The sequence below is a fragment of the Rhamphochromis longiceps genome, linkage group LG12 (assembly GCF_057381845.1).
Source record: "Rhamphochromis longiceps isolate RC_006_pf linkage group LG12, R_longiceps_female_GT1.1, whole genome shotgun sequence".
NCBI classification, from domain to species: domain Eukaryota; kingdom Metazoa; phylum Chordata; class Actinopteri; order Cichliformes; family Cichlidae; genus Rhamphochromis; species Rhamphochromis longiceps.
The window spans coordinates 28,236,563-28,258,053 of record NC_140568.1 but is presented as its reverse complement, the minus strand read 5'-3'; the positions used below and the strand labels follow the sequence as shown (position 1 = coordinate 28,258,053).

Here is a 21,491-nt window from a genome sequence, read left to right as displayed (position 1 = left end):
ATAGATAGATAGATAGATAGATAGATAGATAGATAGATAGATAGATAGATAGATAGATAGATAGATAGATAGATAGATAGAAAACGTGTCAGTTTTTCCCCACAATAACACAGTTATTGTCCTACATTAAGTCTCTAATTTAACAAAGACACTTTACACTTTAAATCTTGAGGGACTTCGATTGCCAATCCTAAACTATTATCCTGGATCACAATGTGTGACTGGCAGATAATTTGGAATTCCAGCAACCAAAGACATCTATCCAACCAATTTCTTAAACCTTTATCCAGTTCAAGACTGCAGGCACGACACGGGGCTAAACGGGAGCACAGGTCCCCAGCCCATTAAAGGGCTAACACAGAGACAGACAATAACTCACATCTACACCTGCAGCCAATTTAAAATCACCAATTAAGCTAACGTGCATCATCTGTGGATTGTAGAACGCAATCAGAGCTACACCACCGAAAGCTGCGTGCCGTCTGCAAATAAAGACAACACCACCTAGTTCACAAATATTCACCAATCTCTCCCAAACTGACAGCGGCAGATCGATAACATGAGCAGATGTGCCTCTGCTTTCTCACACTCTGCTTCCACTGGAGCGCGACAAATCAGGAGGCAGGCGTCAGATATCGTTTCATCTAGCACGGGCGGGATTTTTTTAGTCCCGTCTCCCGCACCGTCTTCATTGAAAACAGCTACATGGTCACTGTCGCCGAGTGTAACCCTGGCATTTCAATATTGTTCACAGCAAATCTTATTCAGAGGCGTGTGTCACGAGCTATAGTTTATTTTCTAAAGGTTAAAGTGACATTTAGATGTGTAATGTTTAACCCTAAATTGCTCCTTCACACACTTTATTCATCGATTAGAAGCACTTTGCTATGCCTCTCACACAGCTCAATAAAATTCTAGTTATTTCAAACAATTAATGGTGTAATATTGCACTGCACTTAGATTAAATACAAACTATACAACTGGACAGAACTATCAGGCTGTGTAAGGTCACTTTGATGGGATTGACCAGAGGAAGCTTGTTTTCCATTCCAGGTTCAAAACACACATGAAGTTCTGAAAGTCTGAAAAATATATAAAACCTCGGGTCAAAGTATCGGCAGTTATCTACACTGAGTTAACAATTGACTGAGCTGGGAACACTCGACCGCACACACAAACATATAACTAAGGAGCAATGATCTCAAGGTGTATGCAAACAGGAGTGATAAGCCAGCAAAAAAAAGTATCTCCCCCCCCCCCCACCACAGAGACACGTACACGCCTCTGTGTGGGCATTCCTGTGACAAATGCTTACAAATAAACAAAGAACCTCAATTTCCTTGTTCCAATTAGAGTTCAGATAAAAGCTAAATTTCCTCATTAATGCCGGGATTTTCAAGGCACAGGTTGGAATGGTGAAGCAGAAGCCAAAATGTACAATGTTTATTTGAGAGCAATCGTTCCCTAATAGTTGTCATCAAAGCCCCATTATATTTTTGCAAAAGCAATCCCTTTTTAAAAAATTAAAAGAAATACCCATTATAACTCTGCTCATTTTTCTGAAACATCTTTGTGGGGATGCATAAGCATTTCTCTATAGGGGAAAAAAATCCTATATCAACTCTTCATTCTTATAAGACACAAACAAAGACACACGCACACACAAATCCCTCAGCTCAACTGCAGTAATCAGGACAATGCCGTGACCTAACCTGACCTTTGACCCACAAACTGGATAAATGTGGGCAAAGAACAGCATGCAATCCTCCGAGCAGACTAGATGCTGCATACACTGAGTTCATGGGTCCTTGTTATATTCTTCTGTCTGGTGTAAACAGAGAGGAAGCCTGGAATAAGTATACACTGGACTTACAATATACCACATACTGTTCCACTTGGCGTCATTATAGAATATGTTGTTTTGGGCTGGGCTGCTGTGGGCGGGGCTTGACAGCGAAAGGAGCGGGGCCTGTTTGAAATCCCTCTTGATCCTCCTTTTCACCACCTGCTGCTGTATCCACTCCACCTGAAACACACAAACAGAGACAGGCGATAGAAGAAACTGAGGAGGCTTACAATAATAACAGGGGAGCAGAATCACTTCGGAGATGACACAACCAGTATACAGGTGAAGTTCCAATGAACTGAATACTGAAGGTGAGGCAACATTTTAGGAGGATTTAAAAAAGAAAAAGTGCAAAGACATTGTCTATGTTTGCTCTTATTTGCCTTATGTGATGAACACGCAGAGGGAAAACAAAGAAACCACCTACAGAGACTAAACTACATTATACTGTTGTACGCAACCGAGCAAGACAGAAACAAATCTACTGAGTCTTAAGGGGGTGTTTTTCTTTTGGTGCTCAGCCTTAAAGTCGTTTTTATCCCAATGGACTGCCTATAAATAAGCGTAATAAGGTTTTATGTGCTGTCTCCTCTTTTAAACGTGGTAAAAGGTGAACAAATGAAGACTGCTGAAGTAAAACAAGCCACTACAAGCCCAAAAAAAAAAAAAAAAAAAAAAAAAAAAAAAAAAAAAGCAAACTATAGATGTGGAAGACTCGCAAAGTCATGATTTATTTTTAAAGAGATATTTTAACCATGTCAGTGTTACTGTGGGCTCATCAGTTCGCTTCTCCTTTACGGAAAATTAAAAAAAAAATAAAAATGTTAAGACATTTGATGCACACATACGCACTAAAGGCTGTAAGGCCTCACAGGTAACATCAATCTCTCAAATGTTATGGGCTCGCTTCGAGGCGCAGAGGCATTCCTTGGCAGGAGCCTCGTTCAGACTTTGAGGCGGAATTTTCCAATGTCAAAATCCGTGCTGCCTGGATCCGAACGAGACGGCTGGACCCACTCGCGCCGCCCCAGTCAGCTCCTCTTAAAAACCTGCAAACCTTGTGTTTAGTCTAGAAGACTTCATCTGTCTGAGAAGGCCCGATCAGAAGTTTACGCGGACCCAGCGATGTTAACACAGAATCTGAAATATTAGCAGGTATGCGACTGGCACAACACAGAGCAGTTCTTTCTGAGACGTAAACATTTGTGTGATAAATGATCCAGGGATTCTCCGGCACCGAGTTTGCACCCAAACATGATTGTGCAACAGTTTATGGGGACGGGGGAACGGTGCACATTGGCACGAAATGTCAAGGTAGTTCTTCTTTATACAGAGTTTACAAAAGTGTGTAATTCTTCTGAGATGTCCGCCACACCAGCTTCTGTTTCTAGCTGTATAGACAGAATAATTTTCACACCGCAAGTGTTTTTGTTTTGCCGCTCAGCCCCGATAGTCCCAGAAATCTGAGGTTTTATTGAGCTATGTCCGACTGTAAAAGACAAAGCGTTTCTCCACATCAATAGAGCTCCAGCAGACAGGAGGAAGAGGAGGAGTAGAGAGAGAGAGAAGAAGAGAATAGCTGACATAATGACTGCAGAGTGATTATCTGGTCTCATGCACTGAAACAATCTGCCAGGCTCTCTCCGGAGAGTTTGAGAGCGAGGCAACAAGACAAGATAAGACGAGAGGAGAGGCGATAAAGAGCTGAAGAGAACGAGTCCTGGGAGAGTCAATAATATAAAAAAAGAAAGAGAGAGAGCTGGAAGGGAAGGGAAAACAAATAGCAAGAGAGACCAAACGACAGCAAGTGAAGGGAGGATAATTGAGTTTATAAATAACTGATTTAATAACTTGAGTATGTACCTCTTTAGAAATTGTGAGGGAGGGAAAGGAATAAAGTGCAAATGATGTAATTCAATAAATGACCTCCTATAAGGAAGAAAAAAAGATGGGAAAGGAAAAGGAAATGGCAAACCAGCGCAGAGAGAAAGATAAAGTGTAGAAACGAAACAATTTTTTAAAAAACCCAGTGAGAAATTTTACTTTAGCATGATGCTTCTCCCGTCTGCCAAGGTCTCAGCTCATTTCACTCCAACTTCTATCAGGACCATCAGCTTCAAAGCAACCGTTTACACAGACCATTAGCCTCAAAACAACACTGTCATCAAGAATTGTGCGTGAGTGTGTCTGCGCAAAACCACTGGTGTATCATTACAATTTGCATACATTAGCATACCATCAACCACAATCTTTGATCAGCAGTGTAACTCTTAACTGCTCTTGTTCGTAACTTGGCAAATTGCATGGATATCTGCCCCGTGTATACCCGTAAATCCTCCTTCACCGCCATCAGGGGCGACGCAAACGCTTCAAGAAACGACAAAAAACCCCAAAAACAATAAATTCATTTTTTGCTGAAGTTTGTCTCAGATGTCGCGGGGCAAGAAACACACGTTCAGAGGAATCTAAAAGAGTTTAAAGTGGCTTTAATGAACAAGGTCAACAACCACAGAGCTGGAATTTTAAAATGCTTCTGCATGCCAGCAAGTGTACACCCTACTGAAGCGCCTTTGAGCAAGACACTGAACCTGCCACCTCCTGGGATTTAGTATTGTTTGCTACCTAAAAGCTTAGTGTTGTGAATGAGAAAGGCTCAGCTGAAGCACAAACCATACTACATCTTTGGAGATTACTCTAGATGAGGCATCTTTGTAGACTGGTGTTTGCCAATTTCACATATTCTATTGACAAAGGGGCTCTTTTTTTCCTCTTTATGAAGGCTACGATGATTCAAAAATATTTCTGAAAGCAAAAAATTATTTAAGCCAACTTTGACCAACAACGTCAAGGCAGCTGCAACCTTGTAGATCCCTTGATCATGACTAGATTGTGAAAAGAGGTAAACTCTGTTATCCCAGTGCATCCCCAGTTTTAAAAGGTTACCTGAGGTGAGCTTTAAATATTACAGCTTCCATCAAACAGCACAAACACCATGAGCACATCCTTACACCATCTTCCAATTACACTGTGCTGCTCACGCCGACACAAAAACTTGCCCTTAATTTAAAAACTGGTTACGAAAAAAGCTGCTCAGATGAAGCGTGTATTTCACCACAGCTTTGCTAACATAGTAGCGTCCCTGCAGCATTACGCAGGGTCTGTAACATAAATCATATGCCTTACTTTCAGTATCCTGTGTGTCATATCTATGCCTGCATTATTAACACAATAAGAGCTCAGTGGGTGGCAGCGTGCTGGCTGTGGGGGTGCTATATGTCAACATGAGATCGCAGACATTTGTATACAAATTCTTTACATCCCAAGGAAGAAGGCTCAGCTTAAAGGTCTAGAGGTGGAAATGCCAACACTGGCATCATAATTTCAAGACTGATGGCACCCATCCATCCATAGTCATTTATATCATTTACTTCTATTCTTAAGGAGCAACAAAAAAAGCCTGGTCTTCAAGAAAAACATGAATCCATGAAAAATTAATCATTTGTTTGTGTACACGGATAAGAACTGACATTTTTTTGGAACAGTAAGTGCAAATTTGTGAGTAATGCATTTCAACAGGGAGTGTATTTTGTGTCTCCGGCATGAATCTAGCCCAGACAAAACGGAGATGCGTCACCATTGCAATTTAAAAGAATAATAATAATACTAATAATAATACTAATAAAAAGTGATGGTACTTCCTAACCAAAATCAAATTGTTCTTAAACAGCTAAACTTAACCAAGTAAATAATATGAAAGTATAGTCTATAAGTAAGCATAGACCCTACAATGTTTAAAAATCTGTGAGGTGTTACAGCTTTAACTTGGGTCTTGTGAGCGGTAAAATGACCAAGTGCACCATGAACGCCTCCAGCCGCCTATTAAAAATGGAAAATATTCATTTCATGTACATGGACACAAAGATTTATGATCATTCAGATGAAAAATGGGGCTCAGAGACAAAAGATTTGGGTTTTCATGTTTTCATGTCCAGAAACAAGACTTGACAGAGTAGGTCGAGACCATTTCACAAACTGCGCTGTATATTGTGCGTGTTTAACTCTTCCACAACCTATTTCATGAAAATTTTTTAAACTTTCCACTGCTGTTGCTACAGTTGATGTTGGATTTCTTTACTGGGATTTTATTTTATTTTATTTTTTTATTAAAAATACATGTTTATCCTCTCCCTTCCTGGATTACCAGAGGCAGATAACGGCCTATGTAACACTTTTTCTGAAGTCGTTGAGAATAATGCCATCCTTTATTGTGTCTGCTAAAAATCACTCACTGATAACAGCCTGCAGTTATCCGCATCAATTGTGCCATGAATGCGAGGCCCTATCCAAACAAAGCCAATATCGCCCGTATTATTGCCTCTAAAACTTCCCCATGTATCACTACCATTGTGTCAGTGCCAACTCACTGGCTGGCTCTGGGGCATAACGACCTCCTCCATTCATTTAACTGCAGTGTGGTGTAGCAGAGGAATGATCTGGTAGAACCTGTACCTCTGTCACCCTGCCTTTACTCCCAGTCTGACTCCCGCTCCTATCTCACTTCCTTTTTTTCCCCCTTTTTAAATCCCTTTCCTCGTCAGCCCCCCCCCTCTCCTTCGCTGCATTTTTCAGTCTTCTTCTCTGCAGGTGCCCATTTCTCTCTCAGATGGCCTGTCTCTGTCTCTCTCTCTCATTCCCACTCCAACCCCCTTCCAACCTCCCTCCCTCCCTCGCTCTCACTCTCATTCACTCTGTATAAGGGTTTGCAGGTGGCTCTAGCTGGCTGGGTCAGTAACCAGGGGAAACTGGGGAAGAGTTCACTTCAATAGAACAAATGGGAACAAATTGATCCACTTTTACTGCTGTTTGTGTGACGATGTTAGAGCTCCAGGCAAAAAAAAGCTAATGGATAGTGAGCAGAACACCCAGTGAAACCCTTGCAGTAACATGAAAAACCAGTTCTTGTCCTCTCTCTGGGGTATTTCAGAGACTCGGCCCTAACTCGGCCATCACAAACAGCGTGGGCCGTCACGGCCAGCTGTGGGGGCTCGTCTCAAAGCTTAGACTATTTTAATGGTTCATTTGTTAAACAAATTCAAACTAAAAATTCAGGATTCTCGGCCTAATGGAAATTTGTACTTGGGACTAAGATGAGTCTGATAAAATCTAAGGGTATGCACATTATCCCTGAGGTCCAGACACTAACTATGTCGTCTCCGTAATGCAATGAGCGTCCTCGTCTTCTGCATATCTATGAATACAGCAAGGCATCTGTGCGGTGAACAAAAAAATTCTGTGAGCCAAAAGAGAAAAAACACTGAGCATATTTTAATTGTTTAACAGTGTAATACGTAGATATGAGCTCATTTTGGTAGTTTTACTATGTGGTAAACCGCTGTCCTGATGTGGCGGAGCAATAAAACATTCAAATTTAATTTTGTTGTCACGGCCATTTTGCATTTTAGTCTATCCCAGTGAGGATTCAGCTGCAAACCACACCTGGCTCTCAGTTTTCATGCACATGTCTGAATAGATGACTTCAAGTAAACAAGAGCCTTTCTAAGTGAAACCGGCTGGAAGCACCGTGCTCCTTCAGCTAGAAGGCGTTCGGCAGTTGTTTCTCCCTACTAATCTTTGCGCACACATCAAAAGGACACTACAAAAGGAGAAAACAACCACTGTCGTGCTGTAATTGTTGTTTACAGTAAACTTGAAATGTCTGGAAATAGATTTCAGGCAAAGCAGACTAAGTGTACTTGAACAAAAAAAGAGAAAAGACTGCGGCTGTCCAAACTCTCTTGGAACTCCCAGCATGAATGACTCACGAGCATGCGTCAGCAGAACTGAGCAAGGTGCATGCCGAATACTGCTTAATACAAAAAGACAAGTTCGTATAGATAGCCACTTAATTAGGTACACTTGTTAAGCTGCTCGTGGCATGGCACCTCAGTGCATTTAGGGATATAGACATGGTCGAGACCACCTGCTGAAGGTCAAACCAAGAAGAAAGGTGGGCTACAGCAGCAGAAGACACTGGGTGCCACTCCTGTCAGGTCAGAACAGCTAAAAAGAGGATATCGGATTCCACAACAGAAGATTTTAAAAAAATGTTGCCTGATCTGACGAGTCTCCAGTTCTGCTGTGATATTCAGATGTTAGGGGACAGAATTTGGCATAAACATGAAAGCATGTATCCATGCTGCTTGGCATCAACAGTTCAAGTTGTTGTTGGTGATGTTGGGATATTTTCTTTTCCAAAGTTGAAGTTATTTTTACTTTTGTTCCCAACTTTGCTCATTTGAATTGAAGTACAGGGATTGGAGAAGAGGCCACTTAGAGGCAAAAGGTAGAGAAGGGTAAATATCTACTCGGAAAGAGGGTGTACTGACCTGTACTAAACTTCAGACGCTCCACAACCAACTGTGGAAGAAAACTTCTGCTGCAGAGAGCCTGTTAAGGCCAGGTTTGAAAAATAGATATGTCCACACACTACTAACAGATTCCAGCTGTGCAACTACAACAATTACACTTGTGGCTCTCGTGTCAACATTTTTTCTCCTAGTTGATATTTAGGGGCATGAAACAGAGTAAAGATTATGACCTCTCTATGCGGTAAGACAAAGAACTTACGGCATGCATCGCATCTGCCACCAGCACCAAAACAGCATATGATGAAAAGTTTTCTTTGACCTACTTTGATGTGAAATTACAATGACAGCTTAGAAGGAGCAAAAAAAAGAAAAAAAAGAAAAGGTTAATAAATAAGCCAAAAGTAACGTTCAAAAACAACAATGCAGTCATGCATATTTTCACAGATACAGCACGGCGCAGGCTCTCCCCTGCGACAGCACTGACAGTCGTCTACGTTCTCGTGCATGTAAACTGTGTCGCACTCCAGACAGAAATCAGAGGATGCAAAACCTTTAACAAATTATGTTTGATCAAGAAGCTTTTAAAATGTTTCCAAATAGCTTGTCCTGAAATACTTTCTGCAGGTTTTCCCAGATTTCTGCATCCTGGGAGTCCAAAATGACTACAGCAGCTACAGCCACAACATCCACGTTTATAGGAAATGTGCCAAGCTGAACTAAACTCAATCTAGGATCCCATCGGCAACCCTCTGATGCTTTAGCCTCTGTAGACAGAGCCAATATTTCAGGGCTTCCTTTGTAGCCAGCAGATATCTGGGACAATACTTCCTCTTAAGTCCACTTGTCATTGTTTACGACTGTCAATCGATTTTCAAAAGCTACGTGGCATCAGGGGCCAACAGCTTCAAGATTGCATTTCAGTGTTCCCTTTTTTCCTTGTTCACCTCCATGCAGTCAAAAGCTGTTCAAATGGGATTCATCAATACAATACTATACAATACAATACTGTTTCATGAACCCTGTTTGTCCTTGTTTAAGGGTCAAGGTGACGCCACGTGCCCTCTCACAGCCTGGAAAAATAAGCGGTCTTTGACCTGAGAGGCAAGTGACACTGCAGTTAGGCGGGTGCCATAAAGTGGTAATCTGTGCTGTGCCTCATCTCCATGGTAACATGTGTGCCAGAGTCTACTGTGGATGGTAGGGTGCGCCTTTCACGGCATCGCTACACCCCTCTGACTCACCCACACACAAAACACACACGGCTGTAATTATTACAAAACCTGATTGCAAAACATCATTAGCAGAATGCCAGACCTCGCTGCTGCCAAACTGGCTGTCACGTTGATCCCAAACCTCGTAGACAGGTCCGCAAAAAGGACAGCCAGTCAGCAAGGGAAACACCGACAGCTCTATTTCGCTCCACTTTTCATTTATTCTGTGTCTCCGATGCATCTTTCTCCTTCTTCCGTGCATTCTAATAGGCAATCTTCTGTTTTCTGTCATTTAACCTCTTCTCTCTAATCTAGTCTTTTTTTCTTTTCTTTTTTTAAATCTCTCAGTTTCCCAGCCAGCTGGCATCCGGACACAGACCTTCCTCCAGCGTGGCACAGTGTCAGGCCCAAGAGGGCAAGAGAACCAAAGACAGAGGGAGGGGGACGAGTGCACAGAAAGCAACAGTGAGAAAAGAGGGAGCTCTTGACAGGTGATGACAGCAGGTGAACAGAAAAAACAAAAAACAGCTGAGTGGCCCAAAAATACAGAGAAAGGAAACTGAAGAGAAACAATGAAACAGGATAACAGATAAGCGGGTAAAGAAGGTGACAGACGGCTCCTTTTCTTTCTTTTCCTCCTCTTCCCGTTTCATCCCGTCTTCCAGTAATCACACTGATTCATCACCATCATTCTTCAGCAGTCGCCGTGCATTTATGAGTCCGACACAGATTTATTCGCCGTTCAGAATCTGCATGCAACATCGCCGCTGCTGTATGTAAACGCTGTAAGAGGCATCGCTGCCCTGTTTCCTCAGGATCAAGTCCCAGCCTGTTCAAGAAAGTGACCCGCTTCATCAAACAGGCAGACATCAACAAGTCTGAGTCAGGTACTAAGATGACAAAAATATGCAAAATGTGAGATAAGGAGGTTTCACATGTCTTGGACGAGTCAAACGGTCTTTTACTTCAAAGGCTTTTTAAATCTACTGTAAACATAAACAAGACATCAGAGGAGCAGACAATTGTACAATCGTGTGAACAACCAACAGGTTTGATTTAGTGATTTGTCCCCCGTGTTTTGATAAAGCTCAGTGTTGTGATGTGGAGGCCTCGTGTGTAATTCGGTCCGGGTTTGTTGACCCGATGAAGTGACGAGAAGAGCACTGACAGCGGTTTAGATCAAACTCTTGTTCAAACGGAAAGTTTTTTCTCAGCTGACGACAACAACAACAAAAGCATGTTATTTACTTTACTAAGGCTGTATTTTAGAGTTACAAAAGAAATCCTGCCCACAGTGATGTGAAACCAAAAAACAAACCTCATAATAAAGATCAAATATTCTGATTTATGATTATGTCACGTTGTGTTATGGTGATCCACAACCATCATGGAAAAATTTTGTTTTGTCCGTGACGGATTCTGTAGGAGAGTTGTGCCATCTGATCTGCCACAACCAGGTTCCTCTGGCTGAGATCAAGATAAACTGTCGGTTTATCATCAGGAAAACACAGAGCAGCTGTGGCTTCACTGGGATCTCAACGCTTGGACGGAAAAGTTTAGAATTTCTCTGAATTTGGATTTACTAGGGCTCCACTCTGACCCCTGGGCCCTATTTCAGGAAGCCGGTTTAGAAAACTCAGAGTGAAAAACGATACTCAGGGTTGAGTAACCCCGAACTGTCCAACTCGGAATATTCGGTTTCAGAAAGGCTGATAACAATTAATTCAATCAACGCGGAGTTGCTTTAACCCCAAGTTAAACGCGCGCACGAGGATACATAAAGCCCTGATTAGTGGAGCACAGATTAAGCGAGTCACCATGGAGACGGAGGGAAAGAAGGCGCGGTCAATGTATTTTACAGCGCTTGAGGCCGAAATTCTGATGGCAGCATATGCCGATAACATGCAAATTCCGCGGAAAAAAAGTAACACAGCCTCAGCTGCAAAACAAAGGGAGCATGCATGGCAAAACATAGCCGACAGAGTCAATGCGTGAGTGTTAATTTAAACATTGATCTAGGGATTTCCACCCATTTAACACGTTATTGTATTTTATTTTATTTTTTATTTCATACATTTTATTTTGTGATGTGATGTGAACGCAGGTGCAACCCAACAGGCCCCAAACGTTCCTGGCAGCAAGTAAAAATGAAATATAAAAATATAGTCCAAACAGGTAAGGTGTAATTGTATTATGAGCCATAGTGCTTGGTCTGTTTGTCCGATGTAAATCAATTGCAGTTAGAGGCTACATTAATTTCCCCTCTGTAAGCACTTATTGAAATTATCTGAGCACATTACAAGTACATATTTGCTTACTCTGTATGCTCAAATGTAACCCGTTATAGCCAACAGAAAAAAAAGCGGAGGCCCGAAAAACAGGTGGGGGTCCTCCACCACCACCACTCACAGAGGCTGAGCAGTTGGCTTCCACATTTGTGATAATGTTGGCAGCATCACATATGATCTTCACAGTGCAGAGAACACAAATTAGCATCCATTACTATAATGAAATAATTTGTTAGTTTGAAATGCTACAGGGAGCTATGTACCTGTACATTAATGCTGTGGAAAGACTTCCTGTTCACATAGTCTCCTTCATTTACTGAAGGAGCAATGATTGGAATGTGAGTGCCATCTATACAGCCAATCACGCCTGGGAACCGTGAGAATAAATGTAAAATTTAAGTAGTAGTTCAAATATCACCACATCATGAATTAAGTTTCGTTCATCCTGATACCTGCAATTTTGTGGCATCCCTCTTTGATAAATCTTGTGGGTCTATGACCGGGGAACACAAACGAGTACAGGAGACGTTTCAGTGCAACTGTAACATTCCTGACTGCCCGACAGACGGTAGCCTTGGAAACGTGCTCAGCGTCACCAATATTATACAGAAAGCTCCCGTTTGCAAAAAACCGAAGTGCAATACAAATAATATGTACAGAACTGAGAGGATGTCCACGATGTGTCACATGAGCAATATTAGGCCTGAGGATGTTATTCAAATGAATTATAGATTGTGCTGAAAAACGGTAACGTTCACACAGGAAATCATCAGGAAATGATAAAATGTCCAAACGCGCTCTAATCACTCTCTCCCGGCGGAGAGCTCTGCGGAGAATTTGGGCTTCAACATCTACTGGCTCTTCAAGGAAGGAGCACGCCATGTCTGACACTTCCTACAGTCAGGTTTCTGACAAAGAGGCGGAGAAGGTCAGGGTTAGTTGAAGTAAACCTGCTAGGGGGCAGGTTAGCTTCACGGAGTGTGTCGTCATAGTAACTCACTCAGAATTAATCTAAACTCGCTTTGTGAAACCAAAAACCCAGAGTTTTCGTTAACTCAGGGTATACTTACTCAGAGTTTGCACTAAACCGGCTTCCTGAAATAGGGCCCTGGGGCCCGTTCTTCGTACGTCGCTTACTACATCCAAGATCAAATGACACATCCAAGATCAAATCATCGCGCTAACCGTGAGCTCGCTAATCCGGTTCCCCGAACACACCTGCTGTTGACGATTAGTACAGCTGGACGCAGTAATGTGACATCACTGGGTGTCGTAAAAGGGGCCACGCATCGATAGTAGAAACATTGATCGGCAACCCTCTGATTGGTCGGCGAAAATGTCGACGGAGCGCGCTCGGCTCGGTATTTTTCGGCAGCAGAGCAAGAACTCTTGAGTGAGGGATTTCAGGAGTTTCAGAGTTTAATCAGAACGCAAGGGAACACTGCAAAGGCTGCAAAAGCAAGGAGCGAGGGCTGGCAGGAAGTTGCTGACAAATTAAACTCGTAAGTAATTTAATAATAACAATAATAATGGAGTGGATTGATATAGCGCTTTTCAAGGCACCCAAAGCGCTTTACAATGCCACTATTCAGTCACTCTCACATTCACACACTGGTGGAGGCAGCTACAGTTGTAGCCACAGCTGCCCTGGGGCAGACTGACAGAAGCCAGGCTGCCATATCGCGCCATCGGCCCCTCTGGCCAACACCAGTAGGCGGTAGGGTAGATTTATCATATCACACCATATTATCCAATATTATATTACATTATATTATAATATGTTATATTTTATCCTCTTTCACATTAGAGCCACGACAGGACCCACTAGAACATGGGAACAGGTAAAAGTGAAATATAAGAATATTCTACAGAATGGTAATATTTATCACTTATATTGCTTTTAGTCTCTTGGAAAGAGACCCTGGAATAATCTGTTTGTTTATAACAGCAACCAAGAAAAGGGCAGAGGAAAAAAAGACAGGTGGTGGTCCTGCACCCCCTCGTCAACAAGTTGGTTAAGTGAATAATACCCTCACGGGAAAATCGATATCTCTCTATGAGCACACTGTCGCGCTGAGCTAAAGGATCCTGTCTATCCCGCAATATACGCTGAATTCTGAGGACTCTCCTTATCAATCTTGCACCTTCCGCAATGGGTGGCTCGCGTATACGGACAGGACATGGCTGCGACAGGCTTCCCAAATCCACCTTCGCTTTTATAGCCGTGGTCTCTCATCTTGATTACACGAAGTAATTTACAATTGCTACTCTGAAATATGAATTAAATCTGTAATAATCACATACATGTAATAGAATGTTAATAGTACATTTCCCTTTTTTAGGAAATGACCTGTGTGAAATCAATAAATGGATCAGGTGCTGCATTGTCTTTAGTTACATTGATGTTATTTATTTATGGTGAAACAGTGGTGGAATATCGCTGTTGCTTTCGTATGATGACGCGGACATACCTGCGTGGCCGCGATCTAATCCTGTTTACATAAAGTAAACCTGCTCCCGAGCAGGTTTACGCTTACGGCTCTGTTGCTATGACAGCAAGTCCCGGATGAGCTTCAGGGAACCGACTGATCCAGGATCACGCGAAATCGTCAACAATCTAATCCGGCTAACCTACTTAGCGAGGTACGAAGAACGGGCCCCTGGTCTCTGACAAGTAGGTGGCTATATGTACACACACACACACACACACACACACACACACACACACACACACACACACACACACACACACACACACACACACACACTGGACACTTTATTAGATACACCTTAACTCACAACTCACTGCATCCAGTTACAATTTAGGTGACCTGCTGAATATGTTGAGGCATGCTCAATAATCCAGGTTAGGAAATCCCAGAAAGTTGCTTTTGTTCATCTGGAAGCTGAGTTTTCAGTGGAAGAAATGTTTCATCGCTTATACAAGTAACTTCTTCAGCTCACTGCAGGCTTCCCCCAACACGACTGCCTAACAGTGAGATGTGAACTCAGTTTTATAATCGTTGATATTCAAAGGCTATGAGCACTATTCACAGAGAAGTACAATCACACCATCGTAAAATGGTGAAAGATGTACTCTTACGGCCCCTTCCTCGGTTCAACTATGATTGTTCCACATAAGTACTCCACATCCTACCACTCTTGCTCACAATGTCACAAATCTCTGATCATCTCAAACTACTTTCTTGAGTAATCTACCGGATCTCAGTTTAGTGGAGAACCTTTGGGATGTGGTAGAACAGGAGATTCACATCATGGATGTGCAGTAGACCGATCTACACCAACCGTGCTATCATGTTCACATGGACCGAAATCTGTGAAGAATGGTTCCAGCACCTCATTGAAACTGTGCCATGAACAATTAAGGTAATTCTGAAGGAAACAGGGGGTCCAGCCCAGTACTGGAGTACGGTGAATCAACCATTGTCAACACTGTTGACAAGTTTATTTCAAGGAAAATTATATTTTTAATCTTCTTTTATCTCCTTTAACCTCATCAAATTCAAACTAAAAGCAGTAGTAGGCAGATTTCATCATTATTCACTTGGCTGTTCGCAGGATGAACCACTGCAGAGTAAGATGACAGCCCTTGTAAGAGGTGTATGAAAAATCTACTGAAAACATGTTCAATTCTGGCAAAAGGTCCTCAGTGTATGCTAAAAGTTAATATTTAACTTATCAGTTAAAAACATCTTAACTCAAGGTCCACTTGCTTTTTCCAGAACTGCAAACAGAACCTCATGATCTTCATCAGCGGATGGAGTTTGTTCAGTTGAGTCACCTGATGATAATCAGTCATCTCCATCACAAGTGAGTGAACTTTGTACAGATTTGAACACCACACGTTATCCAGGAAAAGGAACTTGAATTAAGATCATATAAAAACTACCTACAGTATCATTTCAGCACAAAAGAAACATTGATGCTCAATCTTTCATAAACAGAACAACAGACTTACCTTAGGCTCCATGGAAATGAAACTATGGCGACCACGGCTGGACAAAGTCGACCTCTTAATAGTCCGACTATGGAAGAAGTGATAGTGGTCTCTGAGATCCCCAATCTGCAAAACACACAAACAGACTATTCATCACCACTATGCCTTTCTCTGCTATAGTCTCCTAAAAAGTGAGCTTCATTTTTAATGCTGCTCACAGTTTTCTAAAGTCAAGGCGCAGGTCTCGCCATCTTCTCACTGCTGATTTATTCCCTGCTGAGAGCAAGACTATATTGTCAGAGAACCAGCGCACAATGGTTGGTTTGAACGTTAGCAGCGGCGGAAGTAACAGAAGTTGGGAGTTATGTCTACAAGAGGAAAACCAAGTTGGATAGTATCTGCAAGTCATCTGTGAACTTCTTGTCGTAGCTGTTCTTATAGCTACTGACATGAGAGGTTCAAGCTTTGGACCCAGCGCTTTGCGGCACCGCTAACAGTTAGTTTCGTTTTTGTTTGTTTTCTAAAACAAGTGGAACTTGTGGAAAGGATGTATCAGTGAGCCACCGTCATTATTTCAGGGCTCTTAATCATTGTTGTTTAAAATAGATCTTTATAACTCTTTATGGCTGCACGATTGTTGCAGTGCTGCAGAAAGAATATGGGCCTGTCATCATTAAAAAGGCTGAGAACCACCATAGCTTTAAGTATTTCAAAACATTTTTCTAAAAAAGGTCATGTTTTTGAATTATAATGACATTTTTCTCTCTTAATATTTGTTTTTTCCCAGATATTATACAGAAACCACATTTAGGCTCTTAAATCAATCAGATAAAGGACAAAAGGCTGTGAACTTTAAAAAGAAAAAGAAAAAAAGAGGGACAGCAAGGGGCAGACAAGTAAAGTGAAAACAGACAAACACAGAGAGGCCAGACAAATGTACAGATAGACACACACACAAAGATTTTGAGTGACAGAGGATCCACAGACAGACAATGTTAGACGGAAAGCTGCTGGTCGGTGATTAGTTTTAATAATTGATAAAGACCAAACAGTCCTTCAGATAATCAAACTGTCATGGCTACCAAGGGTCCTGTGCTATGTCACTGATCCTTCCACTGCCACAGAGCCCATCAGATCAGCTTTCGGCTCATGTACCGACACACACTCCAAAGTAGAGATGGATAAAATGAGAGGCAAGAAAGTGCCAATAAATCCATGACTTTCAGTATAACATCTAACCTTCAGCGTGCGTTTTCAATCTTAACTTGAAAAACAGCTAAGCCTACAAATATGGCTTCCCTTGTTGCTCTAGATATGACTGTGTGATCATATGGGCAGGCACATTACGGTAGACTGAAATTTTATCGGAATAATTCAAGAGTGAATCACAACTTCTACTTAACTGTTGGGAATTACACATCTCAGTCCTGCAGAAAAAACACTTCATCAGTGATTCATGATGTCTTACTTCTCCAGACCTTTTTCACTAGAAGCAATAAATCTCCATATCATCTATATTTCATGACCAATAGTACCAAGAAATGCCAAAAGGTGATGCGCGTTTTCCCTTTGGACCTTAATGTTTCATACCTGTAAGACTAATGTCTCATAACAGGACAAAGACTTCAGGACAAAACACACAGGCTGAGACACTGCGGTACTTTGACACCTTCTTGCTTCACGGTGCAAACACTGCAGCTTTATCACGGCCTCTCAAACAAATCGAGGACAATGCTCAATAATCAAATGAATCATTTTTTCAATGGAAAACTGATCGTTTCATGTGTTTGGATTATTAGCGTTGTCAAAAACAAAGGTGTTACTCTAGACATTGCACTTGTTTAGTTACCTCTAGAGTAACAATGCTGATTGGCCTGATGCCTTTAACAAATACTACAAACTGCACAAAATATGTAACATGTCGTTGATGTCATGATGCACACACTTCCTGCACATGTGTGTCTCTAGATTACGACCAGTGGCTTTCACGGGCTCTCTCATCTCCTCAAAAAAAAACAAAAACACCAATTTTAACAGAGATCCACGTCTGAGGCCTTGTCAGCTGATTTAGCCAGTGTCTTAGTCTGGGAAGGGGGCTCCATAGTTAAGAGGATTACCCAGAATTCCCCAACGAGGTGCTCCCTCTCTCCATGCCAACTCTTTTCATCCATCCGTCCATCTATCGTCCTTTCTTTCACTCCCTCCTTCTCCCATCTCCCAGTGTGTGGTTATCTTTGTCTGTGCTCTTCTTTCCAACCCTGTGAAGAAGACCATATTGTCCGCCACACTGTTTTCTATCCATTCATCTTTTTTTCCCCCCCCCTCACAAATTTAAACTCCATCTCATTTAGTGGCTATTCCCAGAATTATTTCATTACTAGCCCCAGCAAGTTTTTTTTTGATTTACAAACGCTTGGCAGCTTAAGTTCTTCGTGCACATACATGAGTGCTGCACTGATATCAGGAGGACTGGGTGGGTGTCAGAGTTCACATTAGGCAACCAAAAGTGTGTTGCTATCGCTCCCATGGGAGCGGCTTTCGGCTGACCCCCAAACCAGGAAGTGAAGTAAAAACTTGTCTATGAGGTGTCAAAGTCCAGTGAGCCTTCCTGTATTGAGATGGAAATTAGGGCGAATGGTGGGGGTTGGAAGCAACACTCCACCACTCCACTCCACAGGAAAATTCCTATGGGGGTGGTATAGAAAGAGGGGGGTCCACACATTAGTTCCCGTCAAAGAGAGGGGATAAACGAGGCCATTAAGGCCTACTCTCTAGGGTGTATAGTGGGTGGGCAGGCTGGATAAGGTGGAGGGGTGGAGGTTCAATAGCTGTTGACTGGACTACCCCACAACAACCTGTCAGAATGCCCCCTCTGTTCCATGCTGTCTTCATGTCGACCGCTGACAAGTGCAGGCTTGAACTGCCCACGTAGTTCAGTCGTATGTGTGAGGTCCACATTTGTGTGTCTTCTCTCTTTTGTTAAAACAAAACAAGTACTATGCTAAAAAAAAATAATAATTTTAAAACATTTCCTAAAACCACATTTGGACCAAGTTAACAGATAAATTCCTCATCTGGTGTTTACCAATAAAATGACAAAACATAAAAAGAAAGGAGGCACATCTGAAGCCAGTGTCTGTGCGTGTATGTTCTTCACCAGATGGATCCAGGAGTTAGTTTACACCATGTTAAGCAATGGCACCTGCTTTTGGCCTGATGCGGCTGATCTAATCGATACTGGAGGGCCTTGAACAGTGGAATTATGTACAGTATGGGGAATTAAAGAGAAAAAGACAAAACAAAAACAGCTTGAGCAGCCCCGTTTACTACTATATAAAATGGTGTTTGGCTCACACACCAGGGACTTTTGAGTGAAATCTTACACACACACACAGAGAGAGAGAGAGAGAGAGAGAGAGAGAGAGAGAGAGAGAGAGAGAGAGAGAGAGAGAGAGAGAGAGAGAGAGAGAGAGAGAAGTCACTTCCAAGCTCATAAACCAAACAGCACCGCTAGCCGTCACTGGGGTGGCAAAACGACCAAGCACATGAGACTTCAGTGGAAACACCGTGAAGAGGCACCTGTTGTGCCATCCTGCAGCTGGTCTACTTTCTTTGTTCCTTAAAGCTTCTCCTTCCCTGGTCTGTTTCAGAGTTAAAAGAACCCGAGTTGGCTCAGGTTTGGACTTCAGACTTTGAGGTTTAATCGCGCAACTTTGCCGCCTTGGAAGAGGCATATTAAGCCCAATTTTAAGAGTTGACGAAAACACAGAGAGACACAAATTAGAGGCAACTTTGACCGGATCAATAAGCAGTAAGACACATACCTGTCCCATGTTTCTATAGCCGTATTTTTCCGCTATCCGGTCAGCCACCTCGGGTCCCCCGGCTATCCTGACTGCCCAATGGTTGGTGTAAATCCGAGCTTTGCACGGCGGGGACGCAAAGCCGAGGTAGAGCGCCAGGACGCATAGCAAGCCTCTTCTCCAAGCGGCGTTGTGGACCATCTTTTAAACAGACTCTTCTCCTCCTCCTCCTCCTCAGCCGACCAGGCAAACAACCAAACTTCTCTTCTCGCCGAGAGAGGCTCTCATAGAAACACAAATATCCCGGCAAAAGAACTGAGAGAGAGAGAAAGAGAGAGAGAGGAATGGGGAAGGAAAGGAGGTCCGAGGGGGAAAAATACACCTTATCTTCAAACCTCTCTTTTTCACATGGGAGAGTTGGAAGTTTCGTGCGTCTTCTCTCTATTCCCCCCCCCTCTCTCTCTTTCTCTCTCTCTCTTTTTCCACGGTGGATAGAGAGGAAGTGTGAGTGTGTGAGCGCTGTGCGTCTTCTGCGCGCAAAGTTGGCGTACGTGTGTGCGCGCAGAGCTCCTCAAAGCTGATTTCTGCTTCTCCACGAACAACTCGGATGTTGCTCGTTCAGCTCATCGGGCTTTCATGTGGCGAAATGGCTACAGCGCCTCCCCACAAATAACTAGCTGACACTCTGGAGAGTAGAAACAACTCAAGCCGCGGGGTTTCCCTGCCGAGCTCCGCTGGGTCTTAAAGACACTCGTCTTGGATCCGCCGCCGCTGCCCGCCTGTCTGCCAGACGCAGATCAGCCGCAGGGAGGGGTCAAACCGGGGGCTCCAAGGGATTCCTCCAAGAGCCCCCTCACCCTTACTCAATACCCTCTCAAAATTAAGAATTAATTATCTCAAAGTCGAGTGGAAATTATAGAAATCGAACTTTATTTTTAATTACTTTTGATTTTTTCATCAATTGACTGACAAAAGACACTGTGACTGCAAAGAGTGAACATATCCGCTGATGTGTACCTTAGGGTAATTTTCCATTTTCCTAACTGGTGGAGCAAGTACCCCGGGGGGTATTACTGCAGTAGCCTGGGGGTTAAGTAGACAAATTAGTAGTTAAAAAACCCAAAAGAACCTTATTTAACTAAGGTAGCCTGAGCAGCTTTGAGCAGAAAAGGTAACAGTTATCTAAAACGAATGTTTTAGGGGCAGAAAGGCAAAAAAAATATGGATCCATTATTTAAAATATTATTAATTGTTAAATATTTTATCAAAAAACAAGTATCTTACAAAATGTTTTTGATGTATATACTGTTAATATAATATATAAATATAGACCTATATGGATATATTTTCTAAGTAATTAGGAAGTGTGCTGCTTAAAGTAGGCATAGGTTTAAATGTATTTGCTAAAGAACAGTTTAAATAGGCAGCCAACATAACTGGATCCAATATTTTAAAATATCAATATTGGAGATATGGGAAATGGCTAAAATTGCTCACTTAGAGTATGAATAATATACACTTTTTGCAAGTATAGGAATTTAAAGCTAATAGTTTGAATATATATGTGTACAGTACTTTGCAAATGTCTTGAGCCGCACCTCATTTCTTGATATCTATATATTTATTTATATTTTATAAGAGTAGTGGATGAATGGCTATGACTGACTGTTTGAAAGCAGGTCAGATCCTCTTTTAAATCTGTTCAAATAAATACATTTGAACTTGAAACATTTGAGTTTCTGGAGTCCCTGTGACAGTGCTGGGGATGATAATGATACAGAACTGACCCCAAAAGTGATTAGTATTATCAGCAGATTACCTGTTATGTCTGTTTTCTTGATTTTGGGATTCATGTGGTTGTTAATCCCCCCAAAAAACACAGACAAACTTTTAAAGGTAGAAAGAAACATGTTGAGATTCTTCACTGGACCTGATATGACAATCTACACTTTTGATATTCTGCAAATTAATTTATAAAAAACACACAGGAGTGTGCACTTTACATCTGGTGACTCCG

The 21,491-nt window shown here is 42.2% G+C and overlaps 1 protein-coding gene across 2 annotated transcripts in view; it reads right to left on the bottom strand.

The window, feature by feature from the left end:
- pcsk5b (proprotein convertase subtilisin/kexin type 5b) overlaps positions 1–20,197 on the bottom strand; it is an 88,441-nt gene extending 68,244 nt beyond the window's left edge. The window contains exons 1-3 of one of the 2 annotated variants that reach the window (XM_085425646.1): positions 19,496–20,197; positions 15,693–15,797; positions 1,874–2,026 (exon numbers count right to left, since the gene is read on the bottom strand). In XM_085425646.1, coding sequence (XP_085281772.1) covers positions 1,874–2,026; positions 15,693–15,797; positions 19,496–19,675 — 438 coding nt within the window. In that variant the 5' untranslated portion in view covers positions 19,676–20,197. The remainder of the gene's footprint in view (positions 1–1,873; positions 2,027–15,692; positions 15,798–19,495) is intronic. The other variant, XM_085425644.1, reaches the window with a different exon arrangement.
- Positions 20,198–21,491: the final 1,294 nt, after the last annotated feature.